We start from the raw sequence: 23256 nt of genomic DNA, 5'->3' as shown, positions 1-23256 counted from the left end.
TATTCAGCAGCAAAGGGGGAAAGAGAACACTAAGTGTGACTACTTCTCTTATATGCCTTGAAAATTCTTTAGTGTGTCTGGCTTCTGAGAAATTGGACTATGTAACACAATACGTAGCCTCTTAATGCTCTTGTTAAAACCATGTAGGATTGTATGTTCTGTAGGCCATTGACTTTCAAACATCTAATCAAGAGCAGAGTCAGAAATCTGTGACAAAAAAAGTACAGTCTGGTCAGTGTCACTATCTGTACACCCCATACACAGAGTATTCATGACTTGAATAGAGTGAAATAGTGCTTTTGATGCCATCCATAAATGGATTATTTTTGTTGTTAAGATAGTATATCTACTTATATTGCAGAACATAATAGAAAGCTTATTAGTTTTTCATTTTGACCGTGTTTAAAGATGCTGATTTTTCTTGGGACTGTGGAATACATTCCTGACCAGACATAAATAACATCAGTGGTTTCTGAAAGGGTTCATTAAACTAATTGCACTGCATATTATTTGACTTTAAGGCAAAGTGTGAAAAGAGGAGAGTCTTTGTTGAAATACATTTAAAGAATTCTTTGTTAAAACATATTTTTTAAAAACTATGAGAGGAGGATACAGTTACAAAAGAATAACTCAAAAACCTTTTGACTAGTGTACCTTCCCTCATTCCCAAAAGCATTTTTGGTGGCTAATTTCTGTAGCACACACGTTGAGAAATTTTGTAAAGAGGGATTACTTTATATAATCAGCATCATTTATTATCTATAGTTTGAAATGTGCTTGTGGATTCAACGATAAATCCAGTGTGGCTCATTTTCCAAATTCTTATAATTTGTGGAATGTATATAATAAGATGAAATCAGTATTAAGTGCCAAAAGAAGAGTTTAACAGAGAAATAACCTTCAACTAAGAAAACTGAAGAACTCTGAAGGAAATATAACTTTAGATGGACCTTAAATAAAGAAAAGAATTAAAGCATTTGATAATGGTATGAGATAGAGTTATTGACAATTTACATTAAAAATATGAATGAATGCTTAGATACAGAAAGATAGGGTATGTATCAAGTTTATATTCATTTATTTTCTTGATAAACAATTTCAGTGTATACATACTTTTCATCAGTCATTGTGCTCAGCATTAGGGACTTACTGACCTATTTCAATGAAAATATAAAATAATACTGAAGATAGAAAACTTACTATCAAATAACATAATAAGTTATGTGATAACAATATTCACAGGTGCTCTGTGAGGGCAGAGAAGGAGAATGAGAATTTATATTAACCTTGAAACTTTAAGGCTAGCTTCACAAATTAAGAAAATGTTAAAAACATGGTACTTATTTCAGTCTTAAAGAGTAGTATGTGAAAAGACCCTGAGTTAAAATGAAAGAATGAATTTTAGAAATTAATTAGAGCTCAGTATAAAACAATTAACCTGATAGCACAATCTTGGAGAACTAGGAAGCATGAGGAGTGACTCTTATCTCAGTCCCAGAGAAAGAGGGTCAAAAGAAGTAAAAGAAGGAGAGTGGGGAAAAAGTGAGAGAGTGAGAGAGCAAGAAAGAGAAAGCAGTAAAATTAGGAGAAAGTGGGAGAATTGTGGTGTTTGCCAGGTGATGATTTGAAAAATCATGGGTTTGGATTTGACTGTGTCTACAGACTCTTGAAAGTCCCTTGGACTGCAAGGAGATCCAACCAGTCCATCCTAAAGGAGATCAGTCCTGGGCATTCATTGGAAGGACTGATGCTGAAGCTGAAACTCCAATATTTGGCCACCTCATGCGAAGAGTTGACTGACTGGAAAAGACCCGGATGCTGGGAGGGATTAGGGGCAGGAGGAGAAGGGAATGACAGAGGATGAGATGGCTGGATGGCATCACCGACTCGATGGACATGAGTTTGAGTGAACTCCGGGAGTTGGTGATGGACAGGGAGGCCTGGCGTGCTGCAATTCATGGGATTGCAAAGAGTTGGACACGACTGAGCGACTAAACTGAACTGAACTGATAGTTACTAAAGACGAGAGAAAACAGATCATACCGCCAAAGATGACATCTGTTGTTGGAAATGCTAATTTTGAGAAAATTGAGAACCAGAGATCCACCAAGGACAGCAATGAGGATCTCAGAAGAGAGTTATAAACCAAAGGAATAAGCTCAGAATAGTTCTAGGCTCTTTTTAAAAAAATGGTAAAGACTTCTGGTTCTTTTAATTTTCTTACACTTAATTGAGTTTTTTTAATATAAATTTATTTATTTTAATTGGAGGCTAATTAGTTTACAATATTGTATTGGTTTTGCCATACATTGAGTTTTAAGACAATCTTGTAAGGGTTATAATCATATTCTTTCAGGTAGTATCTATAAAAATAAAACATTGCATTTATTTAATGCCAATTTATGATTTAGTTATTTCTCTAGAAAATTGTATAAATAAAAGCAATTTTAGCAAAGATTAATTATGGCAGATCACACTGTTTTATTGTCCGTATCCTATATTGAATGTGCAATGAACTTTGATGCTATTATTAATTTAATATGCTCATTCAAATTTATTAATTACTCAAATGGCATGTCTTAAATTCTTTTTGGAAATAAATATCATAGGTTAAAAGTTATGACATTTATTGTTATCATTATTGTTATTGATATAATACTCCTAAAATCCAAGTTAATAATTACACTTTCACAACATAAAATCATGAGTATGGCTGTTTCAAGTGTAAAATGCAGAAGATAACAGACAAATTGAAACCTTATTGCTAGAAATTCTTTATCAGGTTGCTCTTTTTTTTTTTTTGATACATCTTTTGGCACCCTCTGAAATTATCTTACTAATTTGTTTATGTTTTCTTATTTGTTTGTAAGACCACAGATCTTGTTGGTGTTGTTTACAATTATGTTTCCAGCCCTTAACATCAGTGTTTGTCACATAGTAAATGCTCAGTAAATAAAGAGTATGCTTAATCTCTTTCAGTCTTTGTGCCAGTACCATACTGTCTTGATAACTGTGGCTTTGTAGTAGAGCCTGAAGTCAGGTAGGTTGATTCCTCCAGTTCCATTCTTCTTTCTCAAGATAGCTTTGGCTATTCGAGGTTTTTTGTAAGACAGAAATATAGATCAATGGAACAAACTAGAAAGCCCAGAGATAAATCCACGCACGTATGGACACCTTATCTTTGACAAAGGAGGCAAGAATATACAGTGGATTAAAGACAATCTCTTTAACAAGTGATGCTGGGAAATCTGGTCAACCACTTGTAAAAGAATGAAACTAGAACACTTTCTAACACCATACACAAAAATAAACTCAAAATGGACTAAAGATCTAAACATAAGACCAGAAACTATAAAACTCCTAAAGGAGAACATAGGCAAAACACTCTCTGACATACATCCCAGCAGGATCCTCTTTGACCCACCTCCAAGAATATTGGAAATAAAAGCAAAAATAAACAAATGGGACCTAATTAAACTTAAAAGCTTCTGCACATCAAAGGAAACTATTAGCAAGGTGAAAAGGCAGCCTTCAGAATGGGAGAAAATAATAGCAAATGAAGCAACTGACAAACAACTAATCTCAAAAATTTACAAGCAACTCCTACAGCTCAACTCCAGAAATATAAATGACCCAATCAAAAAATGGGTCAAAGAACTAAATAGACATTTCTCCAAAGAAGACATACAGATGGCTAACAAACACATGAAAAGATGCTCAACATCACTCATTATCAGAGAAATGCAAATCAAAACCACTATGAAGTATCATTTCACACCAGTCAGAATGGCTGCGATCCAAAAGTCTACAAGCAATAAATGCTGGAGAGGGTGTGGAGAAAAGGCAACCCTCTTACACTGTTGGTGGGAATGCAAACTAGTACAGCCACTATGGATAACAGTGTGGAGATTGCTTAAAAAACTGGAAATAGAACTGCCTTATGATCCAGCAATCCCACTGCCGGGCATACACACTGAGAAAACCAGAAGGGAAAGAGACACGTGTGCCCCTGTGTTCATCGCAGCACTGTTTATAATAGCCAGGACATGGAAGCAACCTAGCTGCCCATCAGCAGACAAATGGATAAGAAAGCTGTGGTACATATACACAATGGAGTATTACTCAGCCATTAAAAAGAATACATTTGCATCAGTTCTAATGAGATGGATGAAACTAGAGCCTATTATACAGAGTGAAGTAAGCTAGAAAGAAAAATACCAATACAGTATACTAACGCATATATATGGAATTTAGAAAGATGGTAACAATAACCCTGTGTACGAGACAGCAAAAGAGACACTGATGTATAGAACAGTCTTATGGACTCTGTTGCAGAGAGAGAGGGTGGGAAGATTTGGGAGAATGGCATTGAAACATGTATAATATCGTGTATGAAATGAGTTGTCAGTCCAGGTTCAATGCACGATACTGGATGCTTGGGGCTAGTGCACTGGGACGACCCAGAGGGATGGTATGGGGAGGGAGGAGAGAGGAGGGTTCAGGATGGGGAACACATGTATACCTGTGGCGGATTCATTTTGATATTTGGCAAAACTAATACAATTTGTAAAGTTTAAAAATAAAATAAAATTTAAAAAAAAGAAAAAAGAATCTCTTTCAGTACCAAGAGGTGATTCTCACTGGCTTTATAATAGAATGAATCCATATGGGCCTACTTTCAAGTGACCACAGTAGCTTCATATAGGGATAACAGTGAGTTATATTTAAGAAATATCTCTGTTAGTATTTAATAAATTAATTATCATAAGTAGTTAATTTAATGTAATCTTCTAGTTGTCACATAATCTCACACCTCCTGATAACATGTGAAATATATTGCATATATATGGAAATTCATTTACTAGATTGCTCCATAAGTCACAAAGTCATATTGTATAAATCATATTTAAATAGTGAGCAATACTAAGAGCAATTTGGAAATTCCATGTGACCCCCTTATAACCAATGAAGCTAAATAGTTTTCTTCTCTGGTGGCAGATGGGTCTTTGGTACACTTGCTTTCTATTTCTTGGTTTGTCTACTGTTACGCTTCATGAGAATAAGCACTGATCTGTTAGGAATATCTGTTTGGTTCCACCTCTGTTAAATTGTCATTTTTTTTCTCAACCTCATGCATATTTTGCTTCTAGATAATTCTGCTCTAACATCTTCAGTTCTAGCTTTCTCAATTCCTGAAGCTGAATTTAGTTTATAAACTGTTGTTCCACATTAACTATTACTTGCTTTTTTACTCCATTCTGTTGCTGGAATTATTTTTGATGTTGCTGAGAAAAGTGGAAAGTTTATCATTTTTATTGTCTGTATCATCTTCTTTCCTCTCACACTTTTCTTGATGTGCTTGTTGAGTTGCTTCTCATCTTTTGGATTTTCTAAGGGTCATTCTCCATACTGTATACTTTAGTCTTTTACAACCATCCATATATTATAGTCTCTCTATATGTAGAAATGTGTGCAGCCTATCAAAAATAATTTAAACTTTCCCTAATGGATGTTTATGCTCAGTGAATTAGGGAAATGAAGAGCATAAAATTATAAATCAAAATCTGGCATGCTATGTACCGAAAATATAATTGTACCAAATCCAAATTTTTTTCATTGAATTTTTGTTTAAACCAAGCCACCCAGAAAGCAAACAAAATTAAATATAACCTGGATACTGAACTTTCTGAAAGAAATGAAGTAAATTTTTAAAAGATGAATTTTAAAATTAAGCATGCATTTTACAAATATTTATTTACTCAATTCAGATTCATTAAAAAAAAAAAAAAAACAGCCAGCTCTACTTATGAACAGTTGCACTAAGAACAGAGGAAATAAGACACTGATTCAGTTCAGTTCAGTTGCTCAGCTGTATCCAATTCTTTGTGACCCCATGATCTGCAGCATGCCAGAATCCCTGCCCTTCATCAACTCCCAAAGCTTGCTCAAACTCATGTCCATCAAGTCAGTGATGCCATCCAACCATCTCATCCTCTGTCATCCCCTTCTCCTGCCTTCAATATCTCCCAGCATCACGATCTTTTCCAGTGAGTCCATTCTTTGCATCAGATGGCCAAAATATTGGAGCTTCAACTTTAGCATCAGTCCTTCCAATGAATATTCAGTACTGATTTCCTTTAGGACTGACTGGTTTGATCCCATGCAGTCCAAGGGACTCTCAAGAGTCTTCTCCAACACTAGTTCAAAAGCATCAATTCTTTGGGGCTCAGCTTTCTTTATGGTCCCAACTCTTACATCCATACATGACTCCTGGAAAAGCCATAGCTTTGGCTAGATGGGCCTTTGTTGGCAAAGTAACGTCTCTGCTTTTTAATATGCTGTCTGAGTTGATTATAGCTTTTCTTCTAAGGAGCAAGTGTCTTTTAATTTCATGGCTGCAGTTACCATCTGCAGTGATTTTGGAGCCCAGGAAAATAAAGTCTCTCACTGTTTCCATTGTTTTCCCATGTGTTTGCTATGAAGTGATGGGACCAGATACCATGATCTTATTTTTTTGAACGTTGAGTTTTAAGCCAGCTTTTTTCAGTCTCCTCTTTTATTTTCCTCAAGCAGCTCTTTAGTTCCTCTTTGCTTTCTGCCATAAGGGTGGTGTCATCTGCATATCTGAGGTTGTTACTATTTCTCCTGGCAATCTTGATTCCAGCCTGTGCTTCATCCAGCCCAGCATTTCACATGATGTACTCTACATATGAGTTAAATAAGCCGGGTGACAGTATATAGCCTTGATGTACTCCTTTTCCAATTTGCAACCAGGGTGTCGTTCAATGTCCAGTTCTAATTGGCTTCTTGACCTACATACAGATTTCTCAGGAGGCAGGTAAGGTGGTCTGGTATTCCCATCTCTTTAAGAATTTTCCACATTTGTTATGATCCACAAAGTCAAAGGCTTTACCATAGTCAATGAAGCAGATGCTTTTCTGGAATTCTCTTGCTTTTTCTATGTTCCAATGGATGTTGGCAATTTGATTTCTCATCCTCTGCCTTTTCCAAATCCAGCTTGAACATCTGAAAGTTCTCAGTTCACGTACTGTTGAAGTGTGGCTTGGAGAATTTTGAGCATACTTTGCTAGTGTGTGTGATGAGTGCAACTGTGCAGTAGTTTGAACAATCTTCGGCATTGCCCTTCTTTGGGATTGGAATGAAAAATGACCTTTTTCAATCCTATGGCCACTGCTGAGTTTTCCAAATGTGCTGGCATGTTGAGTGCAGCACTTTGACAGCATCATCTTTTGGGATTTGAAATAGCTTATATGGAATTCCATCACCTCCACTAGCTTTGTTCATAGTGATACTTCCTAAGGCCCACTTAACCTCACACTCCAGGATGTCTGGCTCTAGGTAAGTAATCACACCATTTTGATTATCTGGGATCATTAAGATATTTTTTGTATAGATCTTTTGTGTATTCTTGCCACCTCTTCTTAATGTATTCTGCTTCTGTTAAGTCTGTACCATTTCTGTATGGTTAGGTCCATACCATTTCTGTATCAATTTAATACACTGATAGGGATAAGTTAAAGAGAATTCATTCTAAAGCTGGTGGAGAAATGAGAAACATATGTGACAGAAGCCACCTTGTTCATCTTGCTTGCTGTATGCCGCTAAGTCACTTCAGTCGTGTCCGACTCTGTGTGACCCCATAGACGGCAGCCCACCAGGCTCCCCCATCCCTGGGATTCTCCAGGCAAGAACACTGGAGTGGGTTGCCATTGCCTTCTCCAATGCATGAAAGTGAAAAGTGAAAGTCAAGTCGCTCAGTCGTGTCCGACTCCTAGCGAGCCCATGAACTGCAGCCTACCAGGCTCCTCCATCCATGGGATTTTCCAGGCAAGAGTACTGGAGTGGGGTGCCATTGCCTTCTCTGTTGTTCATCTTAGAATCCATGAAAATTGGATTTCACAATAATGTTGCCAAGCCCACTGTATACATTCTTGGGCACAGTGATACAATGAATGTGAATTCGTAATTTTTGTGCTGTGACAGGTGGTCATCCACTAAAAGCGATGGCTAGCTCCCAAGCATCCTAGGAAATGTGAGTTTAGGGGAATAAAAGGGAAGGATGTAGGATAAAATGTTTTTGTTTCACTATCTACACTTCACTACTGATTACATTTGCAAGATGGATATTCTAATCTCCCCCTACCTGTCTCTGAGATGAATGACTGCCAAGCATTGAGAGAAGAGTTGTAATCTCCTGCCCCAACATACGTGCACACACACACACACACACACACACACACACCCCAAGTGGTCTAGTTTGTCTTCCTATGAAGAAAGAAAGAAAAGTATAGGCTTTGAAGATTGGGAAAGATATGCCATATAGTGGTATTAGGAAACCTTTTCTAGAATTCTGCTTCACGATGTAATAGTCTTTTGAGAGCATTTCACCTTGGCTTTATAACACATATCTACTATTTAAATAGATTTATAGGGTGGTATTTTTTGTTGAATTAAATCAGAAAACCTGCTTTGCTGGAAATCTTCAAAAGATTATAGAGCTTTGAAAGTTATTTCATCTGTTAATCATGACCAATATCTGGGGCATAGTTTTAAATATTTGCTTTAAGGAGATTATGCAATAATCTCTGTGACTAGATACCTGGTGACTATATATACAAAATACAATCTGTTTTCTATCAATTGAAGCAGAACTCTAGTGCCTTATAGTATTGTAATGAAAGCTAATCATACAAATGTACAATGCTATGAAATTACATTAAAATAGTGCTTGTTCTAGGAAATAGTGAAATCTTCCATTGAATGTGAAATGTTAAAAATATATAACATGGAAAAAACTATATCAATTGCTTTAAAGTCTGTTTTGTAATTATTACCATATCAATACATACATAGGTTATGCAGTGACCAACAGTATTAGCTAAGCAGCCATTATGTTTATTATTATCTACTTAATAAATTTGGGAGAATCAAAAAAAATTTTTTTTTTGAGAATCAAAAATTACATTTAGTTTCCAGTTGATTTTACTCCTATATGCAACCTGATTGGAACAGCTTATTTTGAAATTATGCTATTCTATGATTGACTTTTCTATGCATAAAACTATTTCACTTGTGCTTAAAAAGGTAGCAGTGAAAAGTTATGAATATTGTATACAGGTAAACTTTTTTGGGTCCCAATTCAGTGGCAATGTTTACTACTGAAAAGCTTTTTAAATTTGTTTGTTGTTGTCTTCCATAATTCAGGTTATCTGGAATGAATATACCACCACCAATTATCAGCAACAAAAACTGGCTCAGACTGCATTTTGTTACAGACAGCAATCATCGATACCGTGGATTTAGTGCTCCGTATCAAGGTATATTTAACTAATACCTCTGCCTCTTTTGACGTGTAAAATGATTTTGGTATACATAACTGCATTTTATGTTAGAGGCAAAATATCTTTATCTTAAAACATGGTAATTTGAGTAAGCAAAAATGACCATTTTATTGCTAAGGCAATATTGTGATCATAACTAAATTGCAGTATAAAAGTTAGTTGGGTTTTATAGCACACTGTCCAGAATAAAGAATATTATAACCTCCAAAAGATAATGTGTAACATGTAATATTTATCTTTAAGAAAGTGCTTCAGCAGTGGGACATGCTACCCAAACATGTACCACAAAACACTGCAGAAAATTCTGAACAGAGTCTTCATCAATTGAAATCCATTTCCATATACAGTGTTTTTGTGGATGCTATTTTAGTTAACCTTGTTAAGATTGCCGTCTACCATTTTTATTAACAGGTATAATTTTGAATAAGTGAGATATAGTATTTGCTATGTTAACTTAAAAAAACTCTGTTTAGAACTTGATTATTATGAGGATGGAGTATTAATAAAAATGTGCTTTCTGTAATGTTTAGTAATATTATGTGGATTTAGTGCATTTTATCCTCAGACTACTTATTTAAATAATTCATTTCATTCTCAGCAGTGTATTAGCTACTATTCAGTGAACATTGCCACAGTTACATATTTCCATTTATCTATTTTTTTACAATACTTTCCTTTTTAGTAATCTTCAGTATTAAGCACTTTGGGAATTTAATATGATGGCTTTCAGCAGCTTATAGTTAATAACTGAAATAGTGTTAGACTACATATTGTTTTCTGGAATACAGATTTCAACAATTTATATTTTGTATACCAGTAACCTTTCTACAGCTACCCTGTCAATACGTTTCTCATAATAATAGCAAAAGATTAATATGATTGGAATTTGTAATAGTGTATTGGGTGTCACTATAATAAAAATTCCAAAGATTTTAACTCAAGATATTAGACAAAGTCCACTGTAGAAAAATCTATAATTTCTATTGTAAAGTTGTTGATTCAAATGGAAACATGAATACAGATTTTCTCTTAAATCTGTGCATTGTATTAACATCTCTTACGATAGCATATATTTTTAAAATGAAAATTAAATATCTATAGAAATTTTTTCCTTTATTTTATTAAAAATAACTGGGCATATTACTTAAATCTTATGATTTTTAGCCAGTGTCATTTTAAAATTTGCAATCACATTTTGCTGCATTTTTACTTAAATTTTAAAAATTTTTGTGTGCTTCAGAAATAAGAGGACTCTTTAAGTGAAAATAAATAGTTTGTGTAGAGCCTCTTTATTTCTGGGTTCACCCTTTTCCTTATGGAGTTTTCCACTCACATGATTTTATGGCTCTGATTTCCCTCTACAATGAGTTAAAGCAGATGGCATGGCAGATATTCAAATGATTATCATCTTTGACTCATGTGGTGATCCTTTCTGCTCGATTCATGGAATCCTTCAGTAAGATGTACTCTTTATCTGAATAGAAATAAAGTAGCACTTATTTTATATTGAAATGTACAACTTGCAGAGAGAAAAAAAAAAAAAACATAGATGTCCTGTCTTAAAAAATAAAGTGGTATTTCATTTGCTGTATGCTGTATGGTTTCATAAAAATGGTATCTTTAGATAGATTGTTTTCCATTACAAGACAGTAGTACAAAATTGTTAGTAAATTTGTGTACTTAATTATCAATATTCTACTGACTGGTCTTAAATTGACTTTTATAGTACGTTCAAGATTCAGTTTGATTTTCCTGCATTGCCTATCCAGTTTCAGCACTGAAAAGTAACATATAAAAAAATTTACTGTAGAAAAATAGGAAGTGTTTTATGGGATATGAATTATTTCTATTTTTAGCAGGAAAAGGAGCTCAAATGAGGATGACTTTAGATATAATCTGTATCTTCACACTATAGAGGGAATAAGGTGGCCTGAGAAAATGTAAGCTATAATTTTATAATAAAATCAAGGAAAAGTTTTAATATATAAAAGCATACCTTTGCACTGTATCCTTTTAAAACTTTCCTGATTCAGCCTTGAGTTTTTCAACTGCATTATCTTCAAAAAACATTTTACCTAAACCACAGAAGTTCAGTTGGAGAAGTAATTATTGAAACTATAATCAAAGAAATTCGGATTAACAAATACTCTGCTAGGCTAACTTAAATAGCTATAAAATTCATAATTCCACAATCTGACATCCTGAATACATGCCCAGACATGAAATGACAATCATGATTTTTAGATTGTTTTGTGCTACCATATAATTTCAGTAGTATCTAAATTGTAACCAATTCAAGATAGAAAATTTTGTAGAATATTCTACTCAAAAGTCACCACCAGGTCTCCATGTGGCATGATTTCCTAATAACTCAAATACTTATTGAGTACTTGTAATTATTATTGATTTATATTGTTTCCAAAGATTGATGTTTTTCCCCCTAATGTTTTTGTTTAATCTGTATTATTTATATTATGAAAATAAGCTGAAAACTCCTAAGATTCCTAAGTACCACTAGCTATTTTTAATAGCTTGCTCCATAATTGATCCTGTAATTGATAGTATAGGCATATAGATACAGCAACATGCTTTCCCCCATAGAGCTTCCTTTCAGTTATGTTATATGGCTTCTTTATTATTTTATATACAGCAATTTAAATAGGGTTGTGTAGAGTTTGAGGATACACACTGACAAATATTTATGTTCTGACTCAAAAGTAGTGAGAAAAATCATAAATGAAATACCTTTGATACAGAAAATGCTTTTCCTCCCCTTAGTCCCCCATTGAATATATTCACTCCTGTCTAAAACAAATAAAGCATACCCCCCAAATTTATTTATATTGGAAATATTTTCTTTTAAAGTTCTATTATTATCTGTTCTATGCTTTAAAACTTTTCCTTTTTCAATTTTCAATTCTCCCTCAAAGGAAGATTTCAATATCGTTTTTCCGTATTAGTCTTTGATTTTAAATAAGATTCTTATATTTAATTTACATTATTCTCTTCTAATAAGAACTTGAATAGTGCTACTTCACACATAATAGTGAAACTTCTCTTTATCTGTGGTGTTTTCAAGTTCTCTTATTTATTTATAGAAATCCCCATATTATTGTCACTTATAAACCTAAAATCTATTATTTTCTATTTGCATGAATAATAATCAATTTTCTTAATTTCTAAGTTGGAAGGAGATTTTCAGATGACAACCATAGAGGAAATTTTACCTCTACATGATGTTTATTAAAAACTATAATTTTTATCAGATATTCAAGTGTGAAATATTATTACAACATTTTCATTTTAAGTTATTTGACGTATCACACTTTTTAATATACAAAGATACAATTCCTGTATTCATAAAATTGTCTTTGGCATGCAAATTTAGGAATTACAGTATTTAAATAATTATAAATATGTAAATATATGAGTAATCTTATATTTGTCTTCTAAATCTTTATAGATTTTATCACAGTTTGATTTTTCTTTTGTCTTCCATAATATTGTTGATATGATTCTTTTTATGCATATCAACATTTTGTAGATACTTAGTTTTAATTCAACAAAGGTATGCCAATAGTAATAGAATGTGTTCTCAATTTATGTATAAAATATTTTATAATATTCTAAAAGGGATTAGCATTTTCAGATCAGCAATGCATCTTTTTGGTAAGGAAATCATACTTAATGGACAGACCTTTCAAATTCTATTGAAAATTCACATAAACTCCAGTTACACTGAGGCCCTTGGCATTTTAGATGCACATAATATAATTTGGAAATAACTTCTGAGGACTCTATATTTTACATTTGGAAGGGTTTTGACTTAAGTGTGTGTGTGCACTGTCACTGAGCAAAATAAATAAAAATATGAGGGATGCAGCGTAATATAGTGGGAAATAATAGAATTTGACGGTCAGAAGGTGAGTGTTGAATTGTGAAGTTACTAATTGGTATCTGAGTTGTCTTAAGCCTTGGTTTCCCAAAGAGTTAAAATATTCACAATAGATAGACATGTTATCTTGGTGTAAATCAAAAGATATTAGGATTTCTTTTAATAAAATTCGGACATGCAAGTGAATAAAGATACTATTTAATGAAAGAGATAATCAACTATATGGGATGAATGAGAAGCACATTGTCTAACCATGAGGTACAGATAGTTAAAAAAAAAATTGTGATCAAGCGTAAAATTTAAATCCAGCACTCACAATTAAAAGGAAAAATGTAAAGTTTTGTTATTTCTCACTATCACAAATGGTGTCCATATTTCTCTAGGAAAAAAAGCACTTTTCCTTAGAACTTAAATTTAAATTACAATTTTAGTGAAAGTGTAACTGAAAAACAGTTTCCTCTGTATTACAGAATTTTAAAAATCATAAAGTTTGAAAATAGAGCACAGCATCAAAGCAATTCTGTTTAAATGCACTGTTTTCTAATTTTGTTTAGATAATCAGCTTTTCCTATTTTCCTTTATACATTGTTTAAAAAAAAGGCAGGGAATCATATTTCAGCATCTAATCTTGAAATAGCTCCTCTAACTTAATAACTATCAATGTGAGTCAATGTTTATGATTTCAGGATTGAAGGTGGGAGCATGATATAGTAAGAGAATATCACCTCTTTTGGTTTGGACAATTGAAGTGTAGTTTACTTTCATGGGAGTGTAGCACATGGACAAATAGGCTCTTTTTCTGATAAAGACAGTGGGCATAGCCTTGTCAGCACAATTTAAGAACTAGTGATATATATATATATATATGTGTGTGTGTGTGTGTGTGTGTGTGTGTGATGTGTGTGTGTGTGCACGTGCTCAGTCGCTCAGTCACATCCAACGCTTTCTGACCCAATAGACTGTAGCCTGCCAGGCTTCTCTGTCCATGGAGTTTTCCAAGCAAAGTACTGGAGTGGGTTGCCATTTCCTCTTCCAGGGTATCTTCCTGACCCAGAGATCAAAGCCATACCTCTTGCATCTCCTGCACTGGCAGACAGATTCTTTACCTCTGAACAACCTGGGAAGTTTATATGTGTGGTAGTAGATATTGTTTCAATTTTAATTGACCACATTCTGAGAGAACATTCACAAGCTGAATTTGAATCCTTATCTTAATCCCCTTTTCATACATGGACAAACTGCATTATTTTAAGCTTATATAAATTGTTCACGCATGCTAAGTCAATTCAGTTGTGTTCTCTGCGTGACCCTATGAACTAACTGTAGCTTGCCAGGCTCGTCTGTCCATGGGATTCTCCAGGCAAGAATACTGGAGTGGACTGCCATGCACTCTTCCAGGGGATCTTCCCAATCCAGGGATCTAACCTGTGTCTCTTATGTCTCCTTCATTGACTGGCAAGTTCTTTACCACTAGGACCACCTGGGAAGCCTTATAAATTAAACTAGATATTTCATTTACTGAGTTTTAAGAGAATAGGAAGTTGAGTTCTATTGGTCTGTAGAGTTTGAAAATAGTTCCTAATCTTGTCACTTGTTTTATTTCCTTTTGATTTTAATAGCAATGTAACCATTATATCATCATGTATCTTTTAGTGCTAAATAGTTACTTTACCTTGAAATACTTAAAAAAGAAACTTCTTTTACTTCTCTGTCTTTATGAACCTCTCTGGTCTATGAGAGTCAACTTAATTAATATAATGTCTACAGAACCCATGACAATAATTAAAAGAAGATATTTAGTTGTCAGAATGGTCTAAGTAACCATTGGTCTAAAACAACCATTAAAAACTCCCTGATAACATTTTCTTGCATGATATAACTGTATATTTCATAGTTATGGCAATGTAACATTTAAGGCCTTTGACCATATTAGTTGATAATGATGTTAGAATTAAATTCTTCCATAGCTGACTATGGGGTTTCCCTGGTGGCTTAACGGTAAAAGAATCCACCTGCAATGCAAGAGACATGGGTTCAATCCCTGGGTTAAGAAGATCCCCTGGAAAAAGAAATGACAAACTACTCCTGTATTTTTGCCTGGGATATACCATAGACAGAGGAGTCTGGCATGCTACAGTCCAACAGGTTGCAAGAGTTGGACAAGACTTAGCCACTAAACCACCACCATCACATAGCTGACTATATTTATGTTTTCATTTCAATCCTTAATTTATTTGCCAGTCATATATCTCCCAACATAAAATTCTGTTCATAAATTATGGGTGTATTTAACAGTAAACTGGGTAATTGCCATTTAATTTCAAATGAAATTTGAAATGTGTAGAGAAGTAGTCATGTAAATCAGCATATTAAATACGGGATTGAGATTCTGTTATGAAAATTTCATTATTTTCTAAAGAACTGAATTCATCTTCATAATACTGATACTAGAGGAACCCTGACTTATAGATAAAAAGGGAAATATGGCAGATCATTACTTTAAAAAAAGGACTATGCTGCTTACATTTTCTGTGTTCTTAATGTGTTTAATATATGAAAGTGAAAGTCGCTCCATCATGTCCAACTCTTTGCGACCCCATGGACTATACAGTCCATGGAATTCTCCAGGTCAGAATACTGGAGTGGGTAGCCATTCCCTTCTCCAGGGGATCTTGCCAACCCATGGATCAAAACCAGGTCTCCCATATTGCAGGTGGATTCTTTACCATCTGAGCCACCAGGTAAGCCCATTATATATATATATATATATATATATATATATATATTCACACAAATATATATATACACAAACCCATTATTGATCTATTTTACAGTGAAAATCAAGTTGTATTAACCTTATTTTAATATCTCATTGAATTTGTGAAAACCAAGATATATCTTAGTAAAATAAATAGAATTTAGATTACTATATTTAAGTATCAATAGAACTGTTATTAATAGGAGATAATCTATCAAATATCCAGTTTTAATGTAGATCATATACTAAAACATCTAGCAGGTTTAAAATATAGTACTTGATGACTATAAAACTGAAAAAATTTTTGATTTACATTTTAGTTTGGATCACACATGCCTACTATTGATAGAATAAAGTTAAAATTTCACAACCTCTGCTATGAGAAAAGTCTCTTTTGTGTTAACTCAGCTTTCTTGTGGTGGCCTTCAAACTTTCATGGCTTAGGCCACCTCCTACTTCCTTTTTAAAGCAAACTTCTAGTTATAAGTGATATCTTTTGAACCCTCATAGTGATGAGTTGAAACCTACTGGTCATATATAGAACCCCAGTTCTTATTCAGACATATTAACTGGTTTCAGTGAAGACTTCATTTCTTGGTACCTGAGATTTCTGAAGATACCACTGCTGGTGTCCACAGGCAATTTGTAATTTTTGATTTTTGCATGGTCAGTTATCTACCTTTCTGATTGTACTCCATACCTTTTGCTGGGTCTTCCATTCAGTCTGGCTATAACTCTTTTAACTACATATTCTATAATAAATTTTCCTTTTCCCTTACCATGATAGACCAGTGGCAGGGTCCTGGCTGTCTGTTAACTCACTCATATGTTTCTGCCACCCAAAACTGTCCTTCAGTGAAGTATAAAACTCTCAATTTGTTGAACATATATTATGCTTTGTGCGCTACTGAATGTGTATATGTATTTAAGAGGCTTATATTTTTCCATAAATCAGTGCTGTAGGACCTCAGAATTAATTCCTTTAGCCAATGGGTTTTAACAAATCTGTATAAAATTTTGAGCTCTCCTCGCTAACCTCTATCCTCCACGAGAGATTTTATATGAAGGTGCAGCTTATACTTCTTATTCCTATCAGATGTTGGGAGAACTTCTCTCTTGTCATGTCCTGAGTTTTCACTAGTAATGGCTTTTGGTAAAGTTCTGTTAACTGAGTCTTCCAGGCTTGCCTCTTGATCGAAAATGTGACTCTCAAGATTAACATGTGGGTTGGACTCTGAAAGTAAAAGTGTTAGTTGCTTAATCGTGTCTGACTTTTTGGGACCATGTGGACTGTAGCCCACCAGGCTCCTCTGTCCATGGAATTCTCTAGGCAAGAATACTGGAATGGCTAGCCATTCACTTTTCCAGAGTATCTTCTAGACCCAGGGATCAAACCCAGGTCTCCTGCATTCCAGATGAGTTCTTTACCACTGAGCCACTAGGGAAGCCAGGTTTGGGCTCTAAATAATGTAATTTTCAGTCAAGGTTGTACAAGAACTCTCCCAAATAAGATGAATCCAAGGTAATCAAAGAATGAGAAAATTCACAGAATCATGATTAATAGTAACAAGAAGTACAAATATTTAGATGTTCAAAATAGCCTACTTTTATTAAGTGAAAAACTGTTCTCCTTGAGGAAATATGCATGTTATCTTTCCTATGTAAACTTAAAAGATATTCTGTATTGATTTAATAATATTCAAGCTACACTTACAGCTTCAATTATTTTTTAAAATACATTGTCTACAATACTTACTGTCTTTATTATCCCAACTAACTTTGAATTAACATTTCCCTTTCAGTTAATGTGATTTCTATCCAATACTTTAAATTATTATAAATTTAATTAATTAGTAATAACTTTTTAGTCTTTAATTGTATGGATTTCTTGTATTTCCAAGTATACAAAAATTTAAGGCAAAGTATTACAAAATTTGCCCTTGTTTTATGGTAGTACCACATGGTGTTTCGTAATGGTTCCATTTAGCATTCATTTATATATGAATATATTTGGTAGCATTTTAGTCACAATAAGGAGTCTTAAATCTTCACATTTACTATCTCTAGTGAGGGCACATCACCTGAAGAATAGCATCAACAAAAAATAATTGATGAAGTTGGCGTTTAATAAACAAAATTCACTGTTTTATAATTCTGCTGAGATGATTAAGATATTGAACAGGTAATTTTAGTTTCTAGTAATGACTCAATAATTGCACAAAATGACCTACAAAGGGCTTCAGTCAACCACAGCAGGTAGAAGTAGTCAAACACACTGGAAGTGATCGATTCCTCCATTTCAGTATGGAAAATGGAGTTTGAGGCAATAAGCCTATAGGCTTTAATTATTTATTTTTTAGGTAGTTTTACCATGCCACTTGAAAATGACATTATGGGATTAAAATCCCAAGACTTTTAAATTCAAATTCAAAGATATTTAGAAATAGCTAAAGGTAATTTAAGAAAAGTTTGTTTAAATTGACAAAGATAGTATTAACTTAGGGTTTTCCTAAAGTTTAGAGTTATATGGTGTTCGATAGTCATGTGGAGGTCAATTTTGTGGCCCAAAACACTTTGGAGTCACCGGGTTAAACAAATTTAAACTGAATTATTTAAGTAGATAAGCCCTTTTTTAGCATTTTTTGGAACTACTATTCCTCAGGACACATTTTGGGAAATGATCCTATAAATTATGATAGAAAAGATTGACTTTTATCTGCCAATAAATTTACCATCACTTAGTCTGTTCTTTTCTTCAATTATTTAGTTCACTGAAACTATTAAATGAAGCATGTTAACTGCTAATATTTAATTAAACTAGTCCAATTTTTAGATTAAAGCTCACATTAGAGATGTGTTATAGAAAATTTATTTACTTACTTACCCACCATCTGATTTTGTTCAACAAAAATATTTCTGAGTACTTACTCTGTACCAGAAACTGTAGTATACTAGACTCCGGTATACAATCCCTGAATTAAGAGAGCTTTTTGCCTAGTATATAAAATATGAGTGAGTATTCTATTAGGAGAAAAGTAATTTATAAAATGTTATAATTTAGAATATGTAAGCTCATGTGGGCAGTGAAGGAGAATGTATGGTCCTGGAAAGCTTCCAGACTTGAGTCTGAAGGATGCAGAATAGTATTCCATTACAATGAATGTGTGATAACTATGAGATATAAAACTATATTAGTCCACTCTTTGTTCTAAAGATAATTAAAATATTGAAATAGTATTGATTGGTAAATAGCTACTCCCAGTAGGCTCAGAGTACCTGTATTGCTTTCCTGACTCCTGAACTGCCCCATCTCTTTCAGGACGCCCAGGATTGTCCTGTAATACAACAAATGGCTAATTGCTGGCATAGCTGGTTGCCTTCTGCATACCGCTGTGTCCACCGTTCACAATTCAGTTTCTAATTCCTGCTAGCTATTAATCAATATTCTCAGTATCACTCTCAGACCTCCTGGTTTCTGACAAATTCAAAGTGACTGGCAAGTAGCAAAAATTAGTACTCTCTATTACTATTGGGTGCCTTTTAAAATGTGTTGTTCTATTAAAAGAATAATATAATATGTGTAAATTAAAATGTATGGACAGTATAAATATTCTACCTATATACAAAATCTGGAAAACAGACTCTGAACTGTTATGATTTTATAATTTCCACCTCCCTAAAAAGAGTGACTGTGTCTTTTTATCTCTGCGTCCCAGAGTTTACTATATTATAGGTACCCGTATATACTGAATGATTGAAATTATATATTCAGATATATTTGTCACATAAAATACTTGTGCATGCATTATTTCATGTGATCCTCACAATATCTCATCTATTGATTTATTTTTGTTTTATCAAATAAGAAACAAATACTCTGGGACAAGTTTGCTGACATGCTTTGCACAAGGATACTCAGGCTAGGTGGCAGTGGGAACTGTGCACCTCTAGCTAAGCCCTTTGCCTAATGCTGCATCACCCAGGGAAAGGGGCTTATTTGTCTAATTCATTCCAACATCCTATTGAGCTGGCCGCAGCCCTGTCAAAATAGTGTTAGACCCAACATCATACTAGGAATTAGCAGAACCAGGTCTTAAACCGGAGAAGGCGATGGCACCCCACTCCAGTACTCTTGCCTGGAGAATCCCATGGACAGAGGAGCCTCATGGGCTGCAGTCCATGGGGTCGCTAAGAGTTGGACATGACTGAGCGACTTCACTTTGATTTTTCACTTTCATGCATTGGAGAAGGAAATGGCAACCCACTCCAGTGTTCTTGCCTGGAGAATCCCAGGGACGGGGGAGCCTGGTGGGCTGCCGTCTATGGGGTAGCACAGAGTTGGCCACAACTGAAGCAACTTAGCAGCAGCAGCAGCAGGTCTTAAACACTTAGAGTTTTCTACTTCTAAGGCCTGCACTTATTTCAATATGAACTCCAGCCTTTCTTATCCTCAAATTTGCAAATTCACAGAAGATTTTTTTTTTTTTAACTTTTTAAAAGACTAAAATGCTTCCCCCAGGAGGTGCTAGTGGTTAAGAACCCGCCTTCAGTGCAGGAGACATAAGTGTAGTGGGTTCGATCCTTGGGTTGGGAAGATTCCTCTGGAGAAGGGTATGGCAACCCACTCCAGTATTCTTGCCTGGATAATCCTATTACAGAGGAGCCTGGTGGACTACAGTCCATAGGATCACAAAGATTCGGACGTGACTAAAGCTACTTAGCATGCACAAAATTCATTGAGAATCAAATTTGGTGAATAAAATAAGTAAAATTGTGGAAATAGACTGTTCTTGACTATAAGTGACAGGTTCATAAAACAATATCAGTTTATAGTTAATATATGTAAAGTGCTTTGAATGGTATCTGACAGAGAATAAGCATTACATAAAATATTAGCTATTATTAAGAATATCAGCAACATCAGTGGGAGAAGCATCATTATCTTTATTATTTGACTAAAAATGAATTGGGAGGCAATTTCAGGTGTCTTCTGAGTAATAGGGATGTTTTGTGAAATAAAAATATCCTAACCTTTTGTGTTAATTAGTTGGAGGCTCATTTATTTGATTACATAATATGAGTGGCTGGATGTTGATTAAAAAAAAATGATCCATTAAAACATATTTCAATGCAATATGTATTATAATGAAAATTATTCACAATGAAATATCTCAAATATTTAATAAACATCTTACAAATTAAACCTGTTAATATCAGCAGAATATATTCTTTACTACTATATATGTATGAGGTGAAAAAAAAATAAAATAGTATACTGTTCCAAACTTATTTATCCTTTTATTGGGTCAGGTACTATTGACTGTTATTATAAAATCCAAGAGAAATCTGCAGTTACAAAACAGTTTAAGGTGAAAGAAGTATAATAGCCCTTTTTAGGAAAGGCAATGATTTCATAATACCCAATGTACTTTTGTTGGAAAAGGTAAAATTAAAACCTGTTGATCTAACAGGGAAACAACCATGTTGCATTGGGTTACATGTTATCTTCCCACAAAAAATACAACAGGTTCTTTTGAGAGGTTCTGTTAAATAACAAACATGAACCTTCAGATTTTGTGGTCATATGCTTGCATCATACCTCCAAGCAAGTACTTGGAGATGCTTCCATCGAACCTCCAAGCAAGTACATGTGTGTGTGTATACATATTTAATATATATAATATATTTAAATGTGAAAAATAATTTTATATTTTAAATATAAAATGTAACATAATATATTTAAATGTAAAATTATATATATATTTTTTTTTTTCACATTTCTGTAGCCACATAACAAACACATAACACATACACAAACACATAACAAAATAAAACAGGCAAAGTTAATTGTAATTATTTTTAAGCTGATATGTCCAAAATGTTAACATTTCAACATTTAATCAATATAAAATGATAATGATATATTTTGCATTCTATTTTTCAGTTAAGTCTCCCAAATCTAGATGCATATTTTATACTCACAGCACAATTCATTATTGAACACTAAGTTTTCATTGGGAAGAGTTGGTTTTTTTATTAGAAGAATAATTTACTTATACTTAATAAATAATTGATTAGCAATTATGCTTTACTTAGGCTTCAATATAATTCTTATTATCTGAATAAAATATTCAGATAAACACATTTTAATGTTGCATTAGTGTATATGTCCAATACTTTCCCTACAATACTATATCTTATGCAATGCAGCATATGTAGTCTACCAGTACAACAAAGTTGTATTTAATGGATAAAATATTTTGTGCTGCCTATTTCTAGATTCAAATTAAAATTGATTACATTGAAATACAATTGAAAATTCAGTTATTCAGTCTCACTAGCTATATTTCAAATGCTCAAAAGCCTCAGGTGCTAGTGGCTGCCATCTTGGACTCTTTGGCCTCAACAGTCTTCATGTGGCAGCTGTTAGTGTTCTGCAATTATAAAGAAGTAGAAAATCTCTTCAAAAATCACAATAAATACAATGAAGACTATGATATAGTGTGAATTTTATCATTGTTTCTCAGGTTTTTGTTGTTATTACTCACCTAGGTCTGCCTTATTTTAGAACTTTAGAATCCATAATTAATTTTTTAAATCATGCTTTCCCTCTCCACCATACACACTTTAAAATAAATCTATAACATAAAAGATATTCAACAAAATTCTGTCTTTCCCTATTTAATACCTTTAAAAGCATTAATTTATTTGAAAACAAATTTCTTTTCTTTTTCTCCTTTTTCTTTCTATGGTGCCCTTTAATGTATGTTTACTCTGTCAGACATGTAGCACAGATTTATCTTTTCCTACCACAAAGATAATGAGAAGATTAGCCTCCTATTTAACAAATGGAATGAGTGTTTCTGATTCAGTGTATTCTGATTCTCTACTGTGGGCATGATTTCATACATTCTGTTTGTTTCATTTTCCCTGTAAAGGTATTTATTGACTGATTCAGCAAGTGTTGTGACTGTATGCAAAAAGCAGTGTCACAAATGCATGTTAAGTTTTAATAAAAGCCTCAAATTTCTTCTAGTTTTCACAGTTAGATATGCAGATAATAATTTTAGTTTTCTAGAAAGAAACCCTCAACATACATCTCCTCCAGGATGAAAAGCTAGTTAGGTCTGTTGTCACATTAAATGTGTAAAATATATTACTAGGTCTGCTGTAACAAGATGCCACAGACTATTTGGCCCATAAAAGGAGACCCAGTTTCAATTCTATAACTAGAAAACTGG

At 33.7% G+C, this 23256-nt stretch overlaps 1 protein-coding gene across 3 annotated transcripts in view; it reads left to right on the top strand.

The window, feature by feature from the left end:
- Positions 1-23256, top strand: part of CSMD3 (CUB and Sushi multiple domains 3) — a 1469470-nt gene that overhangs the window by 510176 nt on the left and 936038 nt on the right. For all 3 annotated transcript variants that reach the window (XM_070382828.1, XM_005887888.2, XM_005887887.2), the window contains exon 6: positions 9226-9338. In XM_070382828.1, the coding sequence (XP_070238929.1) occupies positions 9226-9338 (113 nt within the window). The remainder of the gene's footprint in view (positions 1-9225; positions 9339-23256) is intronic.

This window comes from Bos mutus, chromosome 14, assembly GCF_027580195.1.
Source record: "Bos mutus isolate GX-2022 chromosome 14, NWIPB_WYAK_1.1, whole genome shotgun sequence".
Classification (NCBI taxonomy): Eukaryota; Metazoa; Chordata; class Mammalia; order Artiodactyla; family Bovidae; genus Bos; species Bos mutus.
This window is presented reverse-complemented; position numbering and strand designations above follow the sequence as displayed.